The sequence below is a fragment of the Triturus cristatus genome, chromosome 6 (genome assembly GCF_964204655.1).
Source record: "Triturus cristatus chromosome 6, aTriCri1.1, whole genome shotgun sequence".
Classification (NCBI taxonomy): Eukaryota; Metazoa; Chordata; class Amphibia; order Caudata; family Salamandridae; genus Triturus; species Triturus cristatus.
The window spans coordinates 1,022,998,388-1,023,022,437 of record NC_140589.1 but is presented as its reverse complement, the minus strand read 5'-3'; the positions used below and the strand labels follow the sequence as shown (position 1 = coordinate 1,023,022,437).

The 24,050-nt window shown below is 43.0% G+C and overlaps 1 protein-coding gene across 4 annotated transcripts in view; it reads right to left on the bottom strand.

The window, feature by feature from the left end:
• HINT3 (histidine triad nucleotide binding protein 3) overlaps positions 1-23,351 on the bottom strand; it is a 129,046-nt gene extending 105,695 nt beyond the window's left edge. For 3 of the 4 annotated variants that reach the window (XM_085611814.1, XM_085611817.1, XM_085611816.1), the window contains exon 1: positions 23,132-23,342. In XM_085611814.1, the coding sequence (XP_085467940.1) occupies positions 23,132-23,293 (162 nt within the window). In that variant the 5' untranslated portion in view covers positions 23,294-23,342. Of the gene's footprint in view, positions 1-23,131 lie in introns of all 4 variants that reach the window. The other variant, XM_085611815.1, reaches the window with a different exon arrangement.
• Between the last annotated feature and the right edge of the window lie 699 nt (positions 23,352-24,050).

Here is a 24,050-nt window from a genome sequence, read left to right as displayed (position 1 = left end):
CCCTTAGAGGCCCTGTACCTTTGCACTCACACACTGCCTTTGCAGGCTGCGTGTCTTGGTGCAAAACAAAGTGAAGAGTCAACATGGCACACATCAATGTGTGCCAAGCCTACAACCCACTACCCTGGCATAGATCAGTCACCCCTCTAGCTGGGTGCCCTATACCAGTGGAGCATGAGCCCTGTACCCCTACAGTGTCTAAGGCCATTCTTAGACATTGTAAGTGCAGTGCTGCCATTAAGAGTATATGGTGCTGAGAGTTTGTCATTACGAACTCCACAGCACCATAATGTCTACACTGAAAACTGAGAAGTTTGGTATCAAACTTCTCAGCACATTAAACCCAACTGATGCCACTGTGGGATTTAATAAAAATATGCACACAGAGATGCCCCCTGAAAAATGACCTCCCACTAGTGTCCAGGCTGAGTGACTGCTTTCAGCTGCCACCACCAGACATGTTTCTGGACCCCTGGGTCGAGAGCCTGCTGCTCTTGGGGGCCTGAAACAATGCACATCCTGGGACGAGGTGCCAAGCCTCCTCCCCCAGGATGGGCAGGGTCCACGAAGGGGAAGCTTCAAAGGCTTGCCGCCTTTGTGAGCTTCCCCTGGCCACTTGCTGCTTTCAGCAACTGGTCCCCACTGGTGGCTGAGGACGCCTTGAATGGGATAACAGTGTCAAAGACAGGTGACAGCCAGAAATTAAACTGCTGAACATATATCACTGGACTGGTGGGTAAGGGAGTACTTAGCTAAGAGTAGTAGGTGGGTAAGCCGAGATTCTTCCAATGTCTAACCCTTGAATGTATTTTATTCGATATCAGTCTCCCGTGATAGTGGAGCGGAGAAGCCTAAGTGATTTACAAGATTTCAGTTGATGGAACAGGCTTCATTTAACCGTGATAAATTAATGAGGGGTGAATAATATTACAAGCTTAACCCCAACTGTACGTCAAGACACGACGGAGTGCAGCTTCAGGTGGGTGCATTATGTACCAAAATTACGGGCAACACAGGGTATCATGACTGGGATGTGCGGCTCTATGACTCTTTAACAAATAATCTGCCGTTGGGAAAGTGTTTTTCTCTAGAACTTCTAGAGTGAGTGAGCAAAGGCCACTTAAAGTGTAGGGTGTTTAGAAAAATAGATACGAGGTGGAATGAAAACTAGCCAGAAACCAAGGATGACCAGCCGAGTGAGCCCTCGTGAATACCCAACTTTATCCAGGACTAGATATCGCTCCGGGGGGATGAGGTAAGAGAGCTCGTGCTGACAGCGGCTAGCCTGAGGGGCCAAATAGCCACTGAAAAAAGACTTTTCTTCCCAGACAGTGGGGGAAACATCAAGGGGCTGTCTTCTGTAAACACCCCCCTGCGGGTGATGTGGCCTTTCCAGCTGGCTGGCTTTTTCGAATAGTGCATGGTTCTCATAGTGCAGCATGGCCACCCCCAACGTTGTAAGGAGTGTTCCCTCGCAGGACGAGGTGTCCCCTCCGGCCAACAACAGAGGCGAGCGTTTGCTGGTTTGTTTCTTATATTAGTTAGATCACCACAGTCCTTATTGATTGATTGATTAGTAATGCCTGCCGGTCAGAGTCAATCAAAGGCAGCGGTAAAGCTAAATATGCGCTTGAGACAATCTAAGGCTGGGCGGCCAAAACGGGGCACTTTGTATTTAAGGTCACCGGATAACTTCATGTTCCCCACTCTTACATTGTTTTAAGATGCTGATTTGTTTCTGCTGAAATTAATCTAGTCTGAACTCCCAGATTTGGAGGATGTGGCCTAACGGCCAGAGTTGGGGGAACAAGGATTGAGCATCGCAGTTGGCTCAACATCCCGTGATTCTTGGCAAATCACTTAATCTCCCTACCAACAAGCATTAAAAATGCAACAAGTCTCGCCTTTGATTAAGTTAAAGCCATTTGCTTTGCTATAGAATACGATTAGCAAAGCAAACGGCTTTAACTTAATCAAAGGCGAGACCTATTGCATTTTCAATGCTGGTTATACACTGCCCCTCTATGATCAGAAAGAGAGCCCTCACCTTGGACACGGTCCCCTAACCCACCCAGGCCTCCTAACCCCTCTGACACAGCAACCCAAACACCAACAGAACTTATTAAAAAATTAGCCCCTCACTAGCCAGACTATTGGACAATGCCACAACCAGACATTGCCCCCAAAAACCACAGACCCCCACTAGATCCCATCTTCACCACCACTCACAGATAACTTCAGAAGTTACCACCTCTGCCACCACATAGTGACCAGACAGTTATTTCCTAAGCACATACACTCACACAAGATCCGCTGCAACGCTGGCCACAGACCCCCGACACCAAAAGGTCAATCTAGTCAGATTTACATTCAGAGAATGTTCTGGAGAGCCAAAGCTCTCCTCAAGACAATGAATCACTCCAAATCAACGCCTTCAAATACAGCTTCTAACATTCATGGGCTTCGAACCTTCTCAGATAATGCTACCTCCCACCAAAGACATCCAAGACACTGTTCCTTCCCAGCAACAGACCCCAGTTGCTGATTCTCATTAGTAATACACCCCACTTAGTCAACTCCAGCACTCAGCCAGCCCCTGCAAACACAACCCTATATGACACTTCCTGCCACTGATACCCCCTGACAGAACAGCCAAACACACTAGTCACAGATCTTACATACACTACCATTCAACCCCCAGCCATAAATTCAAACCTCAACAATGTCCTTTCTAGTTCAAGTGCCCCAAACACCTTCACCTTTTGACACAAACAGCACCCTGGGACGTTGTGACCACTTGCCATCAGCAATCCTGTAGACACTAACCCACACTAACAAGTCTCACTCATACACTGCACCCTTGTTTATCTTCTGCCAAAAGGTACATCCACCCTTTAACGACCATAACTGTTATCCAATTCCTTCCATGGTGCTGGGATTATTTATACCCTTTGCTGCGGTCATTACATTTTAGTTTGCTACTTTGCCCGCAGCACCTGAATTAAGTGTTGTTTCCATTGCTGCTGCAAGGTCTTAGAGTGGGGTGTCTTGGCTACTTGCCATGCGGGGGATGACCTTAGACGGCTTGAAAGCTGCTCAAAGTCCTTTTTGGGCCATGTCTTTGGATAGACAGTGGCTTTGGAATGTAGGCTACATCTGCAATTTAAGATTAGGAAGAAAAATTACACTGAAGGGCTTGGTCCTACCCTGGAAATGCCCGTAACACGATTGGGGCAGGGTTTGATGTTGCTAGACTGGGACCGAGAGGGTGATAAAGGGGGAGAGCAGAACAAGCGTAGAGCCCAACTAGTGAATTAAATAAATGTTACTTATGAATCAATAGACTATTGTGAAGTACCAACAAGTCGTCTTTATGCGGCCCATCCACTAAACCCATCAGAAAGGTCATATGCGCTAAGCTGCTACCCTCATTCACATATGATCAACTAGCATTCTTGGCGGCTTTTAGTAACATCTTGGAACAAGCCAACTGTCAAGCGTTTAAGCGAATTTTCCAAATACCAACACATGCCCGGAATGCACTGGTCCAAGTGGAATTCGGGCTAAATAAACAGAGTTGCAAGCATTGGGCCTCGATTGTGCGGTTCTATCGAGGGGTATGTGCGGCCCTTCCGCACTCAATGAAAGCAATTTTAAAAACAATATTTGAGAAAGGAAATAACTCGTGGTCTAAAGGCCTGCACACCGCTAGCACTGAATTGCACCTCGCCATATCCAACTGGCAGGATTTTATTCATCAGCCAGACACCCTAAAACCGATCTTAAAAAAACAAGTTAGACTACTCTCTAAGGAAGAGGATATGAAGGAACTGAGGCTCTCCAGCAGCAACATCAGGATACTTGCTACCTTTTACAGAGACCGCCTTATCTTGATGCCGCTTTAAATAAGTCAATTTTAAAGCGAATCTTAGCAGTGAGACTCATGGTGCTGCCGATAAAAGATATTAACATCCGCTGGAAATCTTTAGAGGTGGTCAGCACTTGCCGACTCTGCCAACAGTAGGAGGAATCCATGGCTCACTTGGTTTGCATATACCACTGCTTGGCACAAGCATGTCGGACTTTATTAAAACCATTGATTTTAAAATACAGAACACGCACATGCCAAGATGCGATGAAACTTCTTTTCAATTTGGACATACCAATGGAACTGGCAAGATTTGCGAAATTTGCACACAAGGTGAAAGAACTCTTAGGCAACGCCTCACACATCGCACTTTATTGAAATCTCTGTGGCTAAAAGCATCGAACGTGTACCTGTACACCCGCCACAAAATCTCTCTTGGTCCTATATAGAGGAGTGAAAACCTGCACCTTAACGAAAAACTCCAAGAGATCGCTTTAATCATGGACTAGATTTAATTGAAGTCTTTGACAGTTGACCACTTGCACCGTTTTTATTTGTTTTATTGTCCAACGTAATATTTTAAATCTTTGAAGCTTGCACTTCATTGTAACAATTTTAATTAACACACAGATGCCCCCAAACTAAATGGCAACAGTGCGCCCGCAATAATGTTTGCGGACGACACACTGTTGGTATCTAAAACTCCCATGGGCATCCAAAGGATACTTGATGCCTTTGTGGCCTTCTGTCAGGACAGAGGACTGGAAATCAATGCCACAAAAACCAAATATATGGTATTGAATCCAAGCCCCAAACAGCGCCCGAATCCCCTGCTGGGAGCAGCACGGCTGGAAAGAGTAGCCACGTTTGAATATCTCGGCGTGACACTCAACGAAAATATGACCTGGGGGACTCATCAAACCAGGGCTAACCTTAAACTAGTACAAATTACCGGGGGTATCTCCCGGATGATGACCGGTTCGACCTATCGCCCATTGGGGGCCCTAATTCAGATATATAAAGCACAGGCCAGGGGGGCGATCCTGTATGGGGCTGAACTGTGGGGCCATACCCCATGTCGGAATCTGTCATCCACGGAAAACAGATTCATAAGACAAATTACCGCACTTCCTTCTAGCACCCCACTTCTCCCTTTGAGGCTTGATCTAGGGCTACGGCCTCTCGCCGACGAGATAAGTCTAAGACCCATTGCCTTCTGGCGCAGGCTTTGGAGCAGCGACGAACTCGCGGACTATAGGGCGGAACTGGTCGAACTATTAAAACACCCCAAGGCGCTCAGTATCCCCTGGGTCCAAAATATCCAGTCAACCTGCACAGATCTGGGGCTCCCCGAACTGTGGACTAAACCAGCAGATACAGCACCTAGAATCTCTAAGAGATTTTTAGCGAATCTGTATCATGAACACAAAAGGGTAAGGGCTTTAGCTACCCAGACAGAGGGGTCCCTTTCTTCTAAATTCCTGCAAAATAAGGATCTCTATGCACTTGAAAAGGCTTTTGATCCCATATATCCCGTACTCACTAGAAAGTTATTTCTCCAGTGGAGATACGGTACATTGCGTTTGCGCTCCTTTTCTAGCACCTGGTCGCAAGTCCCTTCCACTAAGTATTGCCCCCTTTGCGCTGACAAAGAGGAAAATGACTTACATGTGATCTTTTTCTGCCCAGCATATAAGGCAGCCAGAAAGTACTGGCTGCTGCCTCTGATTAAGAACTTGGGTGGCAGGGAATATATACCTATGTACAGGATTTTAAAATGTGATGTTTCCGGCCCAATCGTTTTTGCGCTTGCCAAATTTTTTACAAATGTATGGCATATGCGTAATCGTCTTTTAAAAAATGCTGGGTAGTCTGTAGATTGCTCTATTTTTAACATTGTTAATAATGTTTGAAGTGGATTTTTAAATCACGCACTGATGTTTTATCAAATGTGACAGAATTTTTGTGATTTTAATGTATGTGTATCTTTTATGACCAAATGGTCGAAATAAAGATTGAAAAATGAAAATGAAATTAATTGAAACAATAAAAATGTATTCACTCTAAAAGTAGTCTTTATGCCACTTAAGAGTTACAGAAGTAGTTGGATACTTTTTGTGATAATCAAATAACAATATGTGCCTCAACAAAATAAAGTTACACTATAAGCCTTTTCCATGAGGATCTTCAATATTGGTTGAGCAACTGGATAGGTGGAACGTTTGAGAGCACTATGTGAATAGGGTAGGGGTCGTGTTGGCTGACAAGTCTTATGGTGCAGGCCGAAAGTTCGGGCCAGTCCAAGCATGAACGGTGTTCCAGCTTTTTTCACTTGCCGACTGCTGTATTTCAGTTTGTGTGCACTGTTCGACTGCAGTTGAAATCCAGCTGTGATGTGAACTTGGTACTCTCTTCTGATTTCTTGTTCACTCTGGCTCTCCAAGTCAGACTCGAGTGGTGTGACTGAACTACTCTTGTTGGTTACTGGGTGTCTGCCATGTCGTTTTTAAGTCAGGGCAGTGGAATAAAGTCATGTTTCAAAGACTGGAGGGAATGCCCTATCTCAACATTTCATTTGCTCTACAGAGAACGATGCTTGCAGCTAAAACTGAACAATGCATTTTTTTTTTTTAAATGTTGAGTTCAGATGTGTCTATCAGTGTAAACCAAGCTTGAGGAAATTGAAACATGTGTTAGAAAAAGCTGTTTTCCAAATCATTTAACAGACACCTGCTTTGTGTTGTCACCACTGACGCCAGCCAAACTGGTCTGGGGAGTTATTAAGTCATTAAGTAAAGGCAGTACAGAAAGCAATAGCATTATCATCGCTTATGCTTCACAAAGACTCAAAGGAGCTGAAACTAAATACTCTGTAATGGAGCACAAACTTTAGGCTTACCTCTGGACTGTAAACAAATGTTAAAGTTTACACTGGGGTAAGGAGTTCTTGATTTGCACTGACCACAATTCTTTAGTTAGCATATTGAAAGAAGGAGGCTCAGGTGTGACTTCCCCCAGGATTGCCCAATTAGCATATAAATTACAGCAGTATCAATTTAAGGTTCAGTTTGTTACTGGGCGACAGAATATCTGTGCTGGTTTTCCGTCCTGAGTCCCACATGAAGTAGATGAAGTTAGAATGAAGAAAATAATTTGATAGTAGCCTGGTTGTCCAAGGACAGTAGTTCCTCGTCCTTTGTCAAGAGAATGCTGGCTTCAATCTACGTAGAATAATACTGTGCTGAAAAGTAGAAGACAATATGGAGAAGAGTTGACCCCACAAAACGTTTTTGACTGCAGCCTTCTACTCTCTTGGAAGATGAACTATCTATAGAAGATGATGTGCTGTTACAGATGTCTTAGGACCTCCTAGTACTCTTAAGAGGGCAATTAATCACCTTAGCACTCGAGGAAAATGTGGGTATGGCAGGTACCAGGTAAAACAATGTTGCATATCTTATTGGCTGCCATGTATGCGCTTTGATGTAAAGGTGCAGGCCTCTAGAAATCTACTCGTCCACTCGTTATAGCAAGTCAGATTTTATAAGGGTGAGCTATATTTAGGGCCTATTCGCCCGTTCTGGCAATTTGACAAATAATTGGTGTTTTGTTTACCCAAAGTGAAGGAGCAATAAAGATGTCTTTAAATTTTGTTTTTATCTTGTCATATGCTCTGTGTTCAGAGACAGGTCAGAAGTCAGTTTCAGCCTTTTTACAATTACTCTTCTTTCTCTGACTGCAGAGTTCCAGGATTTTGTAAAGTGAACTGTCTGACATGGTGTACAAAGAGTGTGAAATGAAAGGCTGTAGAGGGTCAAGTTTTTGTATAAACACATTTAAAAGGCTAATATGAGAGCTGTACAAACAGTTCAAAATATATTTCAGTAGTTATGAAAGCCCAATTTTTTGTAATTGTGTGATGAAACAAATATTTTAGTAATTAACAAATCAGGACTCTTTACGTGGTGAAGTAGAAATTATAAATATGTTTGCTGAAACCCAATTTTCACTGATTATTTGTTTATACACTAAATAGTTTTATCAGTAAAACTGCATGTTAGTGGCAACGTTTTTACCCATTTAAATGGGAAATGTACTGTTTGTAAATTACACTGCACTACCACATCATACTTTAGTAATCTATTCATTAAAAGTGATTTTTTGAGACAAGAACTGAGAAACACTCCTGTCGGTGACCTGATGGCAATGCTATTAGTGAACTAAGAGGCAAGTCAGGGATGAGGTGTACCCTATATGTGTTGTCTAGATTCTTAATATACAAGGAGCAAATGTTTAGTCTATTTAATCAAACAAGTTTTTTTGTACAGCAGAAATGCTGAACTTACATATGTAAATGTGCTCTCAAATGTGACAATGAAGAAAAAGGTGACTCTGTAAAATAAAATATTTGTCTAGAATCACACAATTTGAGACCAGTTTAACTATATTACAGTTAGGTTGAGTAGATCATTCAAGTTACTAGACCTGTAGGTCTAGTAACATTTTTATGATTTCTGAAGCCTGCAGGTGCGGTGTTGCAGACAATACCACTAAGCTATTTAAGTGTCCTATTACATCTGAATCATGGCCAGATGGACCACGGATGAAACTAGGCATGGACTTCATTGAACCCATAGATTCACTACCTTTAAACATGCACTATGCTACAGTATTTTCCGACTAGGTTAGCAAGTGGATTGAGGTGAAGTTCGTATTACAGCCCAATATCAGAGAATTAATTGATTGTTGGTGGTAACAGGTTGCAGCTATAATCAACAAAGGGGGGGACATAGGGCATTTTGAAGAGGTCCAGCATACGAGCCCGTATCATAAACTCCAAAGAAAAGGTATGCTGTTCCTACAGGGTTAAGTTGAGAGAGAGATACAAGTGAATGTCTAACGGGAAGATGGTGAAAACCCGACACCTTAAACCAGTCGTGTGGGTCCGGGAGGGGAATACCTTCCTTCGGAACTAGGGCCCTCACACACCCAGCCAGCTAGGTGTCATGCTTCATCATTGGGCCTGCTCCTCGTTGGGTTGGCGCTGCAATACCCAACGGGCACCCAATGAGGGGCTCTTTGGCGGAGATCTTTTGTTCCTTGCCAATAGATGTGGTGTGAGTGAGGGGCCAAAAAAGTGTAGGTGTAAATTAAATGTGAAAGTTAAAACAGGTTAGGTAAACCAATAATTGTTATTAGGATATGGTTCCTACCTGATTAAAAGAAAAAGAGGAAGGCGGTTTGATCTGACTCAATGGATCAGAACAAAATAACGCTCTATTCCAAAGGGTCAACATGTTTCTTGCCTTAACAGCCCTGCTGGGTCTATGGCAATTCATCAGGACCAAAAAATATATGAAGTGTGAAACTACCTACACACAGTGGTAATGGTGGACAGACTACCTACCACGTAATAGTATTGCTGTTGTTTAGATACTCATGCATGTTGAAGGGATTTCTGCAAAAGAAAAAAGTAAACAGCATATACAAAAGTTAGGCGTATGCTTGCATTCTGTATCTCTCTCTTAATATTGATAACATAAATTCAAACCCTTTTCAAACGAGGGCTTATTAACCCATGGTATTAGAATTATTGTTAAAAGAAACCCGTGGTATGGTCACCTAAGGTTTCGAATTGAGCACGAAGCTCACAGTACAACGTAAACACCCCGGAAGGACATGGACTCACCAATTAACTAGATGACGCCTCGCCTAAACAGTTTCCGGCGGGCCGTGACATCAGAAGATAAGGTGACCTGGAGAATGCATATGGTTGAAAGAAGTTGTAAGCAACCTTAGCAAACACAAATACGGGGCACTGAGGGGAGACCCAACCACTCGGTTTCGCAGGACGCGGAAACCAAGGTAAGTCAGGAAACCGACAAAACTCTGTTGAAGGACTGCTTCTTACCTAAAGAAGATGTCGGTGAGCTTGTAACCTACCCATCCCCGTCGGAACTGGGTGATAGCAGCAGTCGTCTCTCATGCAAAGAAAAAGTATCCGGAAACGTGCAGTGCCCGAAATACGGAAGTGACAAAACGTGCGTCACGTCAGTCTAGCACAAGAACGACTAGAACGTTAACCCAGTGGGGTTGAAGCGCAATAAAGGTCCCCATGTTGATAAGGGGAGGTCCTAGAGTTCTAGGGTTCTCATTAATGTCAAGAGATAAAGGGACACCTAAATGTTGGCGTCGAGTGGAGAAAGGAGAGTACATGTCCAGACCGGGGAGCCACGTATACGGTTTAGTAGCCTAGAGGTGTTGTAATGTAGAGTTAAAAAAGGAAAAAACCAGGAGAGGCCATTTGCATCACTTGTTAACCTTAAATAAAATATGGGCCAAGAGAAGCTGTTTGCGTCTCTGGTAACCTGTATACATATCCCACGGGGGTTAACCCGTGCATTCTATAATCAACAAAGGGGGGGACATAGGGCATTTTGAAGAGGTCCAGCATACGAGCCCGTATCATAAACTCCAAAGAAAAGGTATGCTGTTCCTACAGGGTTAAGTTGAGAGAGAGATACAAGTGAATGTCTAACGGGAAGATGGTGAAAACCCAACACCTTAAACCAGTCGTGTGGATCCGGGAGGGGAATATCTTCCTTCGGAACTAGGGCCCTCACACACCCAGCCAGCTAGGTGTCATGCTTCATCATTGGGCCTGCTCCTCGTTGGGTTGGCGCTGCAATACCCAACGGGCACCCAATGAGGGGCTCTTTGGCGGAGATCTTTTGTTCCTTGCCAATAGATGTGGTGTGAGTGAGGGGCCAAAAAAGTGTAGGTGTAAATTAAATGTGAAAGTTAAAACAGGTTAGGTAAACCAATAATTGTTATTAGGATATGGTTCCTACCTGATTAAAAGAAAAAGAGGAAGGCGGTTTGATCTGACTCAATGGATCAGAACAAAATAACGCTCTATTCCAAAGGGTCAACATGTTTCTTGCCTTAACAGCCCTGCTGGGTCTATGGCAATTCATCAGGACCAAAAAATATATGAAGTGTGAAACTACCTACACACAGTGGTAATGGTGGACAGACTACCTACCACGTAATAGTATTGCTGTTGTTTAGATACTCATGCATGTTGAAGGGATTTCTGCAAAAGAAAAAGGTAAACAGCATATACAAAAGTTAGGCGTATGCTTGCATTCTGTATCTCTCTCTTAATATTGATAACATAAATTCAAACCCTTTTCAAACGAGGGCTTATTAACCCATGGTATTAGAATTATTGTTAAAAGAAACCCGTGGTATGGTCACCTAAGGTTTCGAATTGAGCACGAAGCTCACAGTACAACGTAAACACCCCGGAAGGACATGGACTCACCAATTAACTAGATGACGCCTCGCCTAAACAGTTTCCGGCGGGCCGTGACATCAGAAGATAAGGTGACCTGGAGAATGCATATGGTTGAAAGAAGTTGTAAGCAACCTTAGCAAATACGGGGCACTGAGGGGAGACCCAACCACTCGGTTTCGCAGGACGCGGAAACCAAGGTAAGTCAGGAAACCGACAAAACTCTGTTGAAGGACTGCTTCTTACCTAAAGAAGATGTCGGTGAGCTTGTAACCTACCCATCCCCGTCGGAACTGGGTGATGGCAGCAGTCGTCTCTCATGCAAAGAAAAAGTATCCGGAAACGTGCAGTGCCCGAAATACGGAAGTGACAAAACGTGTGTCACGTCAGTCTAGCACAAGAACGACTAGAACGTTAACCCAGTGGGGTTGAAGCGCAATAAAGGTCCCCATGTTGATAAGGGGAGGTCCTAGAGTTCTAGGGTTCTCATTAATGTCAAGAGATAAAGGGACACCTAAATGTTGGCGTCGAGTGGAGAAAGGAGAGTACATGTCCAGACCGGGGAGCCACGTATACGGCTTAGTAGCCTAGAGGTGTTGTAATGTAGAGTTAAAAAAGGAAAAAACCAGGAGAGGCCATTTGCATCACTTGTTAACCTTAAATAAAATATGGGCCAAGAGAAGCTGTTTGCGTCTCTGGTAACCTGTATACAGGTTGCAGCTTACTTCCCATAAAATGGCTAAACTTGTTGGAATGAATGGCATAAAACATATGATATCTTACCTGTACCACCCCCAAACTAATGCACAGGTAGAAAGAACAAATCAACTTGTTCAGAAAACTATCCGGTTGGCAATCAAGTCATGTGTCCCCCCATATTGGCAGATTGGCCATCACAAAACCCCAACCTTATTGGTTAAAGGTGTGGAAGAGATGAGTAAAGAAGTTTGGCATAAAAGGTGATGCTGAGGCGAGAGACTGTGTGTGCAAAGCAAGGGAGTTGTTTATCTACTACAACACCAGGAATTAGGTCACGGACTCACATATTTGGGAAGGGGATTAGGTAAAGATAACTATACAAGTGGTAAGGTTCCGGAAAGCAAGTGTAGCAAAAGCCTTTGCATGTGGTTAAGAGAAATGGCTCCACTCTTATTGGAGAATGGCCAGTGGTGGAATGGTTCTTGTGCGATTTGGTCAAAGTCAGTATATCCGAGTGCCCCTTACAGTCTTCCTCTGGAACCAACTTCTCGACAAGTCTCACCTTCAAGTCCCTTGACCAGGAGGCACCTGTCTTGGGAAATGTGTCTGGAGGAAATTAAGCTGAAGGATAAGGCCACCTTCCATCATGCGAAGGTTGTTCAAGAAGAAATATTATGCCTCTTTTGAGATTCAAAGACTATGCCCTGGACTAATGAGTTTTCTTCTATGTGGGGAGAAGATGTAGTGGCTTACATTAGTCACTATGTTATTTATTGTGTCACCTTTCCCACCAATTGACCCTCCTTTGTCCTTCTTCCCTTATGTACCGCTTGTGCTTGTGTGCGCGCCTCGGCAAGGGTTTCAGTGCAAAATTCTAAACTATGTCATTTTAACTGCTACCTCACTCATTATTGGGAGTTGTGAAAAATAAAGGCATTCTTAACCTACTTGAGTCTTATTACAAGAATGCACTAAAACAATTTAGCAGCTAACACAACCATAACCTAGATCTAGCTAAAGCTACTCAAATTTTACAGAGCACAAATGAGCAGGTCTATGACCGAAACTTCCTTCAGAAAATGGGAGTAGTTTAAAATTAACTTTATTTCCTAAGCATAGGCAATTTCTTTAATTGTTTTGACTTCAGTACCACTTCCAGCATCTGTAGCTAATTGAGCGATGTGATGATGATATTTGCACAGTCAAACCTGAACTAAGAGTATACGCACTCCATTTAAGCATCCTTAACAGTAAAGACACGCAGGAGAAGCGTGGAGAAAACATATTGGAGGCATAACTGGAATGGAATGAGGCTCTATATGCCTAAAGCAAAACATTTGCACCTTTTTATTACCTCAAGATGCAATCTACCGATACCAACCATGGCTGCAATTACATACATAACTAAACATTTCTCAGGGCACAAATGTCAGCAAAGGCCATTAAGATATAGGACCACATCCCTGCTCAATGATAAGTCTCTGTGCCAAAAATGCACGAGTCAGGGAAGTAACACTCAAGTGCTCTAAGGCTGGGGATGCCTGTCATACTTTTAGAGGCAAAATTACTGCTACTTCTCAGCAACACTCATGAGACATGAATGGATTACATGCTAAATCGAAGAACATGAAAGAATAACATGAGCACAAAAAAAAGCAAATATTCATGGAAAGCTATCACCTTTCCAGCCTGGTATATCTCAGCCGTCCTATATGGAACTTCTAGCAAACAGACTGAGAGAATAGTAGGAGACCAAACTATTCAACGGTTAACCCACGCATGCAGAAAACAACAGTGCACCTACTACTCCGTCTCAAACCACTGCATTTCCGGAAATGTAAAATGTATAAAGAAGAAACACAATCCAATGTCAATGTTGCGATTCACTTCATCACGGAGCATGTGATTTTATAACGAAAAATAGTATGTTTGATATCTGGATAGGCAAAATTACATCACATTGTTACAGTACAGAGGGCACACTGCAAAGCATAGGAGGGGAAATATATAGTACCCAGGCCTTGGGGCACAAAATAGGGTGAGTGCGAAGACAAAGAGAGTGGAAGGAACAGAAATATACATGGACATAGGATGGAAGGTACAGATAGAGTTTGGAAGTCACAGACTAATGACAGTCATATCTCAAAGTGGTGAGTGACTTGAACTGTATCAAGCAAGCAATTCAGTCTACCATCTAAGGAGCTCCAGGGAGAATAGCAAGGCTTGAAAGAAATATCCAAACAGTGGATTTTATTGCACAGTTTCACAAGAATTTACAACAAGCATTTGCAATGCAATAGGCCTCGCGTTTGCGAGAGTTTAAGCTATTGGCATTGTAAATGACAATGCCTTTTATTTATCTGTTTTAATAAAAGGTATTGTCATTTACAATGCCAACAGCTCAAACTCTTGTAAATGTGAGACCTATTTCACCTAAAAAAAGCGGCCGCCATTGTCCCGGGCTGCTTGGAAAGTGAAAGCGCATACTGAGCGCTGAATGTTGCAGGAGAGCATGTCACACCTGCAGTAGGAGAAACTCATTAAAGAAAATAGTGCTTATAGACTAAATAAGACATACCGTGTAACAACAGATGTAAAAGGGCCATTCCTCAGCGGAGGTTACAAATGAAGACAATGTGGTACTAACAACCCTTTTAACGAATCAGAAGCCAGCTGTTACAAAGGAAAGTGACACAAGCCAATGAAAAATATGGGTGGAGAGTGGGCGGAGCTTCAAGTCCATACTCGAATACAGCATGCCTCTCAGAGCAGCGCATGTGTTGCCCGGACTTGACCTAAAAAAGACTGTCGTGGAGCAGGCAATAATTTGACAGGAAATGGAAAATAATCTGTAGAGGAATATGACAGGGGCCACGCTCAGTACCACTTGTCAGAACACATTAAAAACATAACGATATACTTCTGTTGAACAATAGTATGCCATTGATCCTATGAGGCTATTTAAGAGATGTCTTAAAGTCTTACACTTCACCTGTGAAACACCCCAAAAATTCAGAAAATTCAACCATAGCTCACTGAAGTGGACACATATTCATAACATAAGAGAATAGCCATTTACACTAGAGGGCAGATTTTGACTAGCCAAATCCATTTTATGTTCTAAATTCCGATGTCAAATTTTCATAGTATTGGCGCGAGGCCTTGTATAAATCCATTTGGTCTCCTCGAAAATAAAGCTTTTGAAATTATGTTAACTGAAAAAGATATTCTACCATTAATTTGTATTATAAGTAGTTTGTGCTGGCACCACCAGCAATGTATATCGCCCAGACTCCAGCATTTAGAGCCACGTGCCTCGTGTAAATAGGTACACAAAAGTTGTACTCGCCGTTTCGACATCGGAGTTAAAATGTGCAGAAAAGCTCTGTAAAGAAAATAAATTAATTTCCCATATTCAAGTTTCAATTGGTACCAAAAAACCATGCGAAACTATCTGGCAGAATATATCAAGCAGCCATGAATCCGGCGTGGCGATGCTCTTTCGGAAAACGCTGGCACATAAATATGTGGACGTCTGCCTGTATCTGACTTTCCGGAACAGAAAATTAAAACAATATTGTGTTGTGATGGAGAAAAGCTTCTCCGCCCTGCTCTGCTTGGTGCATGCCAGTAAAATATTTTTAAAGAACGCCTTATGCGTGAAAATGCTAATTCCTTCTGTTTACATTTGCCTGTCAAGGGCAGTCTCCTCTCCAGAAGAATTAAATTACAATTCGCAGTGAATAAAAAGAGCGCAAGCCGCTAAATGGGCACGGCCCTGGTATGCATCTAGACTGTGACTGTACTGTAATGAAACCTGCAACTCTTTTGTTCGTTGGGTAAGGATGAATTCAAATGCTAATCCTCAAAGTTCTTTTGTCTTTATTAAAGTGAGTGTCAAGCTCAAAGCAGCCTTTTTTCTATCCTGCTCTTTCCTTATACTACTTTTGGCCCAAGACTACTTCCCTAGACCACTTTTCATGGCACCTCGGTTTAATCTTTACCATGTCTGTGGCACAAAATGTCCACCTGCCATTTATTGAGCAAGGCCCGGCCGCCCCTGCCTTTTACTGCTCCCAGCCTCTTATGCAAAGTGCTAATACAGCGCAGGACGGGATGAACGAGAGAACAAGGAAGCTGCAAATGAAAATCACCCCAGGGAAGGTTACAACGAGATAAACTTTGACAATAGGATTCCAAAGACTGCACACTGGGAGGGGGAAAGCTCAATATTTTAGTCGCTGTACAAATTTGCTTCAATCTTATACAACTCCCATGCAGCCGAGTCCACAGCTGCACGCTGTAAACAACAAACACATCCATTTCCGTCAGTCCTGCTGATGCTATGAGAAAAGTGCCGGAGCATAAGACAATCACAGATGCGGAGTCTCACCTGAGCCTGGCACTGCCCTCCGTTTGGCCCCTCTAACTTAATATGGTTTTTACGCAGCTACAGGTCCCCTGACAGAGAGCTGGATCTGGGCAGAGCGCCTCCTTCCAGCTCACCTGACAACTCCGATCCCAGAAGCATCCGGGACCCAATTAAGAAGACACATCTTATCAAAGAGCTTATTTTGCATAACAGAACACAAATGACGAATAAAAATGTAATGTTTAATAACTTAGTACAAAGAGGGCTGTTGATATAGAAAGCCCGGGATTTTTATGGGAGCCGTCAGGCTTGTGATAAAACTGCTATATAGGAACACTTGGCAAACAAGCGTGGTCCTGAAAGTGAAAGAGGACCGCGCTGCAGCCGGAGCATGGGGATCTCTTGTCTTTATGGGGCCATGTGTTTCTAATTAGAAACACATGGCCCCATAAAGATAAGAAAGTGCTTTGCGACAGCAGCAAAGCAGGCGACCCAGTCCGGCTCGGAGGCGAAATGGCATCCATCAAAAACCCTCATTTCCAATAGCAGGCCACCGTTTAGCATAAACGGTGACGCCAGCCAATGGAAATGAGGGGCGGGGCTTCAAGCCCCCTTCTGAAACTCCTCAGTCACAATAAATCTCGCCGAGTCGAGCAATGCTTTGCGCTGCAACGCCACGCGAGACCTAAAAAGGACATTAGGTTTGAAGGAGCCTTATAAACATTCCAATACCTCAATGGTGTGCCACGCAATCCGGACACTTCCAGGGGTGGTCAATTTTCCCTAATTCTAAGAAAACTATCTGAAAATTACAGCAACACTGTGTAGGACATATTGCTTGGGGTGAATGACAACAGGATTTCATGTTTATTTTGTTCTTGGGAAAAGTATGCTCAACCCCCTGCAGCACAAACCCATTGGCTGCCAGATTACAGTACCACATTATGGGTCAGGGAAGAGCATTGTCTGCAGTCAAGCTGATATTTGTGTCCATATGTTAATGCTGTTCAAACCTGCATTTATGGTTGATTAATAAAAAATAAAAATAAAGTATTATATTGGGGTGAAAGCTCTAAGGAAATGTAGGTTCAGACTACATTACTGACAGTGGTTCCAGTATAAAAATGTGTACACACACACACTTGCAAAGTTTAACAATATGAAGCTATGTATAATGCTTACAGGATGCGCTCTGATTAGATGCAAATATATGCAAACGTGTGAAAGCAATATTGAGGATTCTTTGCTTTCAAATAAAAATGTTTATATAAAAAAATATGAGACTAAGAAAAAAACGTTTTGCTAAACTACTGTGAAATGTTAGATCCCATTTCTTGGAAGCATCATTTAGTAAAATGTGCTGATTTATGCTAGCATGGCCCAAAAATATTCAAAATGGAAACAGTGTAACCAGTTTCAACAAACTTATAGGAAACATGAAAACAAACAAGCATTGGCAAAGCCAATTGGTATGACATTCTTGGTCAGCCTTTTAGTTTTGTCAATGCATGGGTTTGTTTTGACAAGGTTTTTGCTCAACTTTATTGTTGTGGAAGCTGCCGGGCCCTCATCACTATAAAAAACATTGGCAAAAGCAAAACATATTTTTGGTCTGAAAAACCATACATTGCTACTGTAGTTCCTGGCACTGAACAAAACTATTTTGTATGCCAATATGCTCCTTGTGAAACAGCAGAATGTTGTCACTCACAGTGAAGCCTGCTAGTACATAGAGAGAGATAGAACTTTAATACAAACAAACGGTCTTGGTTTACGCCAGACTTAAATAGGCACCTAATTCTTAGAGAAACTCACTTAATGCACCCATGGAATATGTCCCAGCATTAGCCTAGATAGAGTTAAATCTTTCATGAATTCACAAGAATTTACAAAAGAAGGCCAGGAAATCGAACTCCTAGAAAATATTTGTGAAATGCATTTTAGCACGAGCAAGTATGCATGTGTAGATATGCTCGTGTGAAAATCTGGTGAGCGGTAACAAGTTCACTTTCCCACCAACCACTTTTTTCCCCAACCCTGTAAAAAGTTTACTTCTGCCCTTGTCAGGAGTAAATTTCCAACATTTCTCTGTATGGGAAAATATTAAAGAAAAGCTGATGAAAGCCCATAAACCATGCAAGTTAGTAGGTTTGCAGAGATTCAAAAGGGCATTCCAACCATGAGGAACTATGCTCACCACTATCTCCAGCATGTAGCTCTGTGGAAAGGTGGCAAAATATGGGAATTGCTAGTATTTAAACCCTACTATGGTATTAGCTCTGGCATAATCAGAGAGGCTATTATATAATGAGATTGCTGCCATAATTTGTCGCTGCACTACATGGCACCAAAGGGACAAGTGGACTTTGTTACATGACAAGTAGATTTATAAAACAACCTGTCCCGTGGCAAGTAGATATTTTATTAAATTCCACACCCTGGTGTACGTGTCAGCACCATTTCACGAAATAAACATGTAAAAAACGTTCTGTAAAAAAGGCATTTCAGAAAATTAAATCTGACAATTCAAGTCACTTTTCCATACCATCTTTGTTCACGTTAACATGTCCCTTCATTTATCTGCCCTGCCTCTTCCAAGCGGACTCTGTGTCATACCTTTTAACTGAAACTCTATTTGGAATGGGCGAAGCAGGAAAGAAAAGACATGCTCAGGCTGAACAGATTTTACTGGTTCACACGTTGGTGCTAAAGTTCAAGTTATAGTAACCTTACAGGTATGCCTGCAGATAGGTTACACAAATCTTACGGTCTCACAGAGCAATGTTAAACTGACATTTTGCTTAAATATACAGGCTTTTCGATTTGGAAAAACCCCCCACTTATTTCCATACAAAAAAGCATTATTGTCATGTAAAACACAATTTTAACACAGAAATACCAACTTGACATTTTTACTAAATACATCATGAGTGCTTACACATCAGTTCATAATTTTCAAGATGCTGCATGAACTACTGCTACACAGGGATAGAATGTGACCAGTATTTCCATACACCACCGTCTCATGACATGGATATCCACAATCAAAGCAATATCCAAATGATGCCATGATTTGAATTATACCAGGAGTTGACACAATAATGCCAAAGTTGTCCACAACATGCAAAGAATGTCTAATATTATGGCAGGCTATTGTAATGTTATTTATTTATGCCTCTTTTCTCTAACATTCAGCTGACATCCATGTATCCTAGTGACATCTGTAAATTCTAGAATTGTAGAGGTGCTTTGGCTCAAGGTTAGAACCTTGTGAGTGTGGATTACAGATTTGAGCCAGAGGTTGGGTGGCTGAGCTGTTAAACCTACCTACTTGAGAATAAACCTCTAACAAGAATTCCCTCTTCTCATGTCATCATTCAAGGATTTCACCATTTAACACAGGCCCGGTATTATACCATCACTTTTCTCCATTCCAAAATGGCTATTGCGCTGCAAGAGTAACACAGTACCACACTCATTGGGTTTAGTACTTATGAATAATGCTCATTTGGAAAGCTGTGACTACAGACAATAACTCTTCACAAATTCAGTTTATTTTCCTGTCACTTTGAGTGCCTGGAACTCTGTGGCAAAGGCACCACTGCTAATCTTTACACCCTCAGGGTGTAATGTAAAATTGATCGTAGGGCACTATCCAAACACAATTTATGGTGTGTCAGATGTCCCTTCACGGACATCGGGTTTGGGTGGGAGAGACATGAGGGTTGAACTCCGAGACTTTGGTAATACCTGGAAAAGGAACAGTGAATGCCCGAAACTGACATGGATGTGGGCCAGAGGAACGTAGCTTACAAATGATCATTATGATCCTATATTTTGATAGAGTGTCGTCAACTACGCTGTAACTTTTTAGGTCTCGGCTAGCGAAGGCTGCGCTTGCGCAGTCTCGCTCGCGAGATTTAATGACTTGGAGAAGAGGGGCTTGAACCCGCCCCTCTTCTCTCCTCTTCTCCATTGGCTGGCCTCTTAAATGCTGGCCAGCCATTGGAGAAGAGGCTCGTCTCTCAAAACAAGCCCCGTCCTTTTCGGATTCGGGTACGTGTTTTTTTGTTACTTTTCGCCCGGGCGTGTTTTTCTCTCCTCCAGCCAATGGCAAGAGGAGAGAAAAGAAAAACACACCCCCGAATCCGAAACCGCCGCTGCCTTTCTCCGAGGCATTTCTGCTTCACCTCGGAGAAATGCGGCGGTGTTCAGGGCGATTCCCGGCAGTTTGTTTTTTGCGTTTATAATTTTTCTTCTTTCTCTCACGAGTACACTAGCAAATGGTATTATTGTTGTAATTACGTATTATGCAGTTACTGCACCTAATTTTAATAATAACAACCACAGCTACATCTGGACGCCCATTCTGCACAGAGCGGAAGGAATGCACGCGCAGACCCCAGGGATGAAGCGAAGGAAACACAGATTCTGCAGAGAGGACAGACTGCGCGGGGGGAGGGGGGGCGTCAGTTTAAACACGTTCCAGGAACATGCTAATAAATATTGAAGGCCTGCTCGTTCTGCGAGCACCTGGCCTGCCGAGCTTGGTCTCCTGCCAGCGCCCTCGCCCTGCCTGAAAGGAAGCGCCGCTGACTGATTGAATTAGCAAACCATTGAGCGCTGCCCACCCTGCACCCACCAGCCATTCACTGGCGTGGCACAGTCTGGCCCCCAGTGCTGCAGCGGGCCAGCCCGGGGCGGTCTGCCTATCCTGCCCCCACTGCCCCTCCTACAACAAATGTAATCTGTCACTTCAGCACCCGGAGCCGTCCGCGCTGTCCCTAGCTCTGACGCAGTGATTAATGCGAGCGGCGCCACAACTGACACCCTGAGAAACTCCCCCTCCGAAGACACAAGACCGAAAAAAGGCCATTTCAGCTGCTCGGACATGTCAAGTGCCGGGCCCTTTTCTGTTTTTGTCACACTTTCACGCTTTTTCACAGAAACGGAGATTGATGACCGGGATCTCGTGTTATTAAATTTCAGCCTAAATTACTTCTGTGCAGCTTTTTTGGCAAGTTTTGACGTTTCTTTGTGAGGGGTGCGCTCTAGGCTCGTGTCTTTCTCTGCAATAGTATGTGCCACTGTTGTCGGCGGCTTGTTGCCAATTCGTGAAGAATCGTTTGGCATTTATTTTATTTATAAGTAAAGTACACAAATACACAAAAAGACCGGGACATCGAAATCAGGCATTCCCTTCCTTCATGTCTGGAAGATTATCTCACGTTCAGACATTGCAATCGATAACTTGTCGGATACGATAAACAATCCTGCCCTTGAACTGCCTCGTTCTTTTACACGTTCCCCGTTGTTATTTCCGCGAATAACTCACACCGTGTTCTTATAGGCATGCTGTGAGGCTGAATACACAGCAAACTTTCAAATATGTTTACTTGTTCATTTTTACTCTAACAATAAAGACCCAGTTCCCTGTGGTCTAAATGCCAGCGTGTTTGTGTATGTACACATTCATTCTGCTCAGCGAAGCTGTTATATTTGTATGCTTCTAAACACTTATGCCCTCTTATTCCACTCTCACTTTTACATTAAACATATGCAGTCCATATTTTGTGCGCATTGGCTTTTACTCTGCCACGTGGTTCCTAAGGAAAGCTTCAGGCGCTCTGAGAAATACAAGAAAATATACATTTCAAGAAATGTGACACACCAGATCCCATACAGGTTGTCATCTAACATGCAAAGCCCACATTTAAAATAATAAATAGTGTTGGCAAAGCCTGTTTTGTCATGTCTCTGCTTCTCTGCTCTTGCGCAAGGAGCGTTTCGTGGTTAGTTACCTCGTTTACCGGGCATGTGCAGTTGAACCGTTTGCTGGCCCTTTTAGGTTGTCTATGTACCAGTTCTGTTTACTGCGGAGGCTGTGTGTTTGTTGTAGGATCTGATGAACAGCAGTCATCTATTATTTAGTAGTATTTGTGTGTGTGACTCTGTGTGTGGGTGCAAATGCAATAGGTCTAGCATTTGAGAGACATTAAGCTATTGACATTGTAAATAACAATGCAGTTTCTTTAAATGTTTTAAAAACAAAAACATAAACAAAAATAATGTCATGAGCAATGCCAACAGCTCTAACTTTAACAATGTCGAGACCGTTGCATTGTAAATGCTTGTTTCCTTATGACGCTTTGTGTTGTTTGCTAAGCACTGGCTAAAGGTCCCCCTGATGACATTAGCCAGTCGACCACTATACGGGCGTAGGCGAAGGTCACCTAGACATGAATGAAAAGACTCACACAGATCGGTGGTTAGTTGGTTCAAAAGTGAATGGTGAAAAGAAATTGGAGAAATAAACAGTTATATGGGCTGGGGCAAAGTGAAGAATCGATTATCAGGCTGCAAGAAGGGTGGGGAACTGTAACTTTTCAGCGAAAGACACAGACTAAGAAAAAAGATAAAATTAGTTAATGAAGAGGAGCATGATTAATAATGGACAATGGCTGGGGACAGGGAAAAGTCAAGACATCAAGCATATACCCGGGGGGGAGAGAGAGAGAGAGAGAATAGATAGAGAGAATAGATAGATAGATAGATAGATAGATAGATAGATAGATAGATAGATAGATAGATAGATAGATAGATAGATAGATAGATAGATAGATAGATAGATAGATAGATAGATAGATAGATAGATAGATAGATAGATAGATAGATAGATAGATAGATATTTTTTTTTTCTTTGTTGTGTAAAAATCTTGTCAACATTTGGTAACTTTTTCCAACCTAACATTCCTGTTTGTTTGCTTGCTTGCTTTCTCTCTTTCAGTCTCAGAATCTCCCATGTGTGACCATAAATGTTGCATGTGGAGTAAGGGGCACGTTCGGTGGCTGAAAAAAAGCGATTTGCGGCACTCCTGGTGCTGGGGACTCTCACCGGGCAGTGCAGAAGCTCCGTTCCTGGCTCCTGACCGCGGCTTATTCTGCAGAAGATACACTTGCTGTCAAAGCCGCAGCCCTCGCCCGCCTCTTCCTCTTTCTGCTCAAAGCCGACTGCACCTTCTGCGGGACTATCCCTAGCGTACTCCGCCCCAGCCATTTTCAAAGCCACTGACAGTGACAGACCACCTTTCCCGACCCAGACAGGCGCACGCGCGGAAAGCGTCGGAGAACGTTGTAGTAGCCGGGTGCTCGGAACCAACTGTCTTGCGCATGTCTAGGGTGGATGCCTGTCCCGAGCGGCGGCCCTATTAGGATCAGGCAATATGACTAATATACTCATACAAACAATTCTAAGCATTTGACGCTTGCGTATTGTTAAGAAGACAATTAGCCTGACACTAATATGATCTCCATCAAGCTCTCAACACTCTATTTGTTAAAGTGTTCACGCATTTTAAAATGTGCACGTATGAGAAAAGCACTGGCAAAGCCGATATGTTTCTTCTTTGAAAGAGCTAGTTGTAATTGCATTTATGTAGCGCCTACTACCCCTAACGAGGCGTCGAAGCGATTTTTCGGCGAGTAGCCCCCATACTCCAGAATCCATAAAGGATTAGTGGTGAATATGTATAGTGAAATATGAAAGTAATTTGAGTGGTAGATATGTTAGCCAGTTATTTGGATTGAGATGGATATATTAGTGGAGGGATAGAAGGGGGGAAAGTTTTGCACTTATATAGATCGCTTCCTACCCCTGGTGAGGCGTTGAAGTGCTCACTCCGGAATCCCTTAAAGGATTAGTGGTGATTAGTGGTGAATTAGTATAGTGAAATATGAAAGTAATTTGAGCGGAATGGTGTAGAGTACAGTTGAGAGGCGTGAAGTGGAGTGGCGCGGAGTATTGTGGAGTTGCG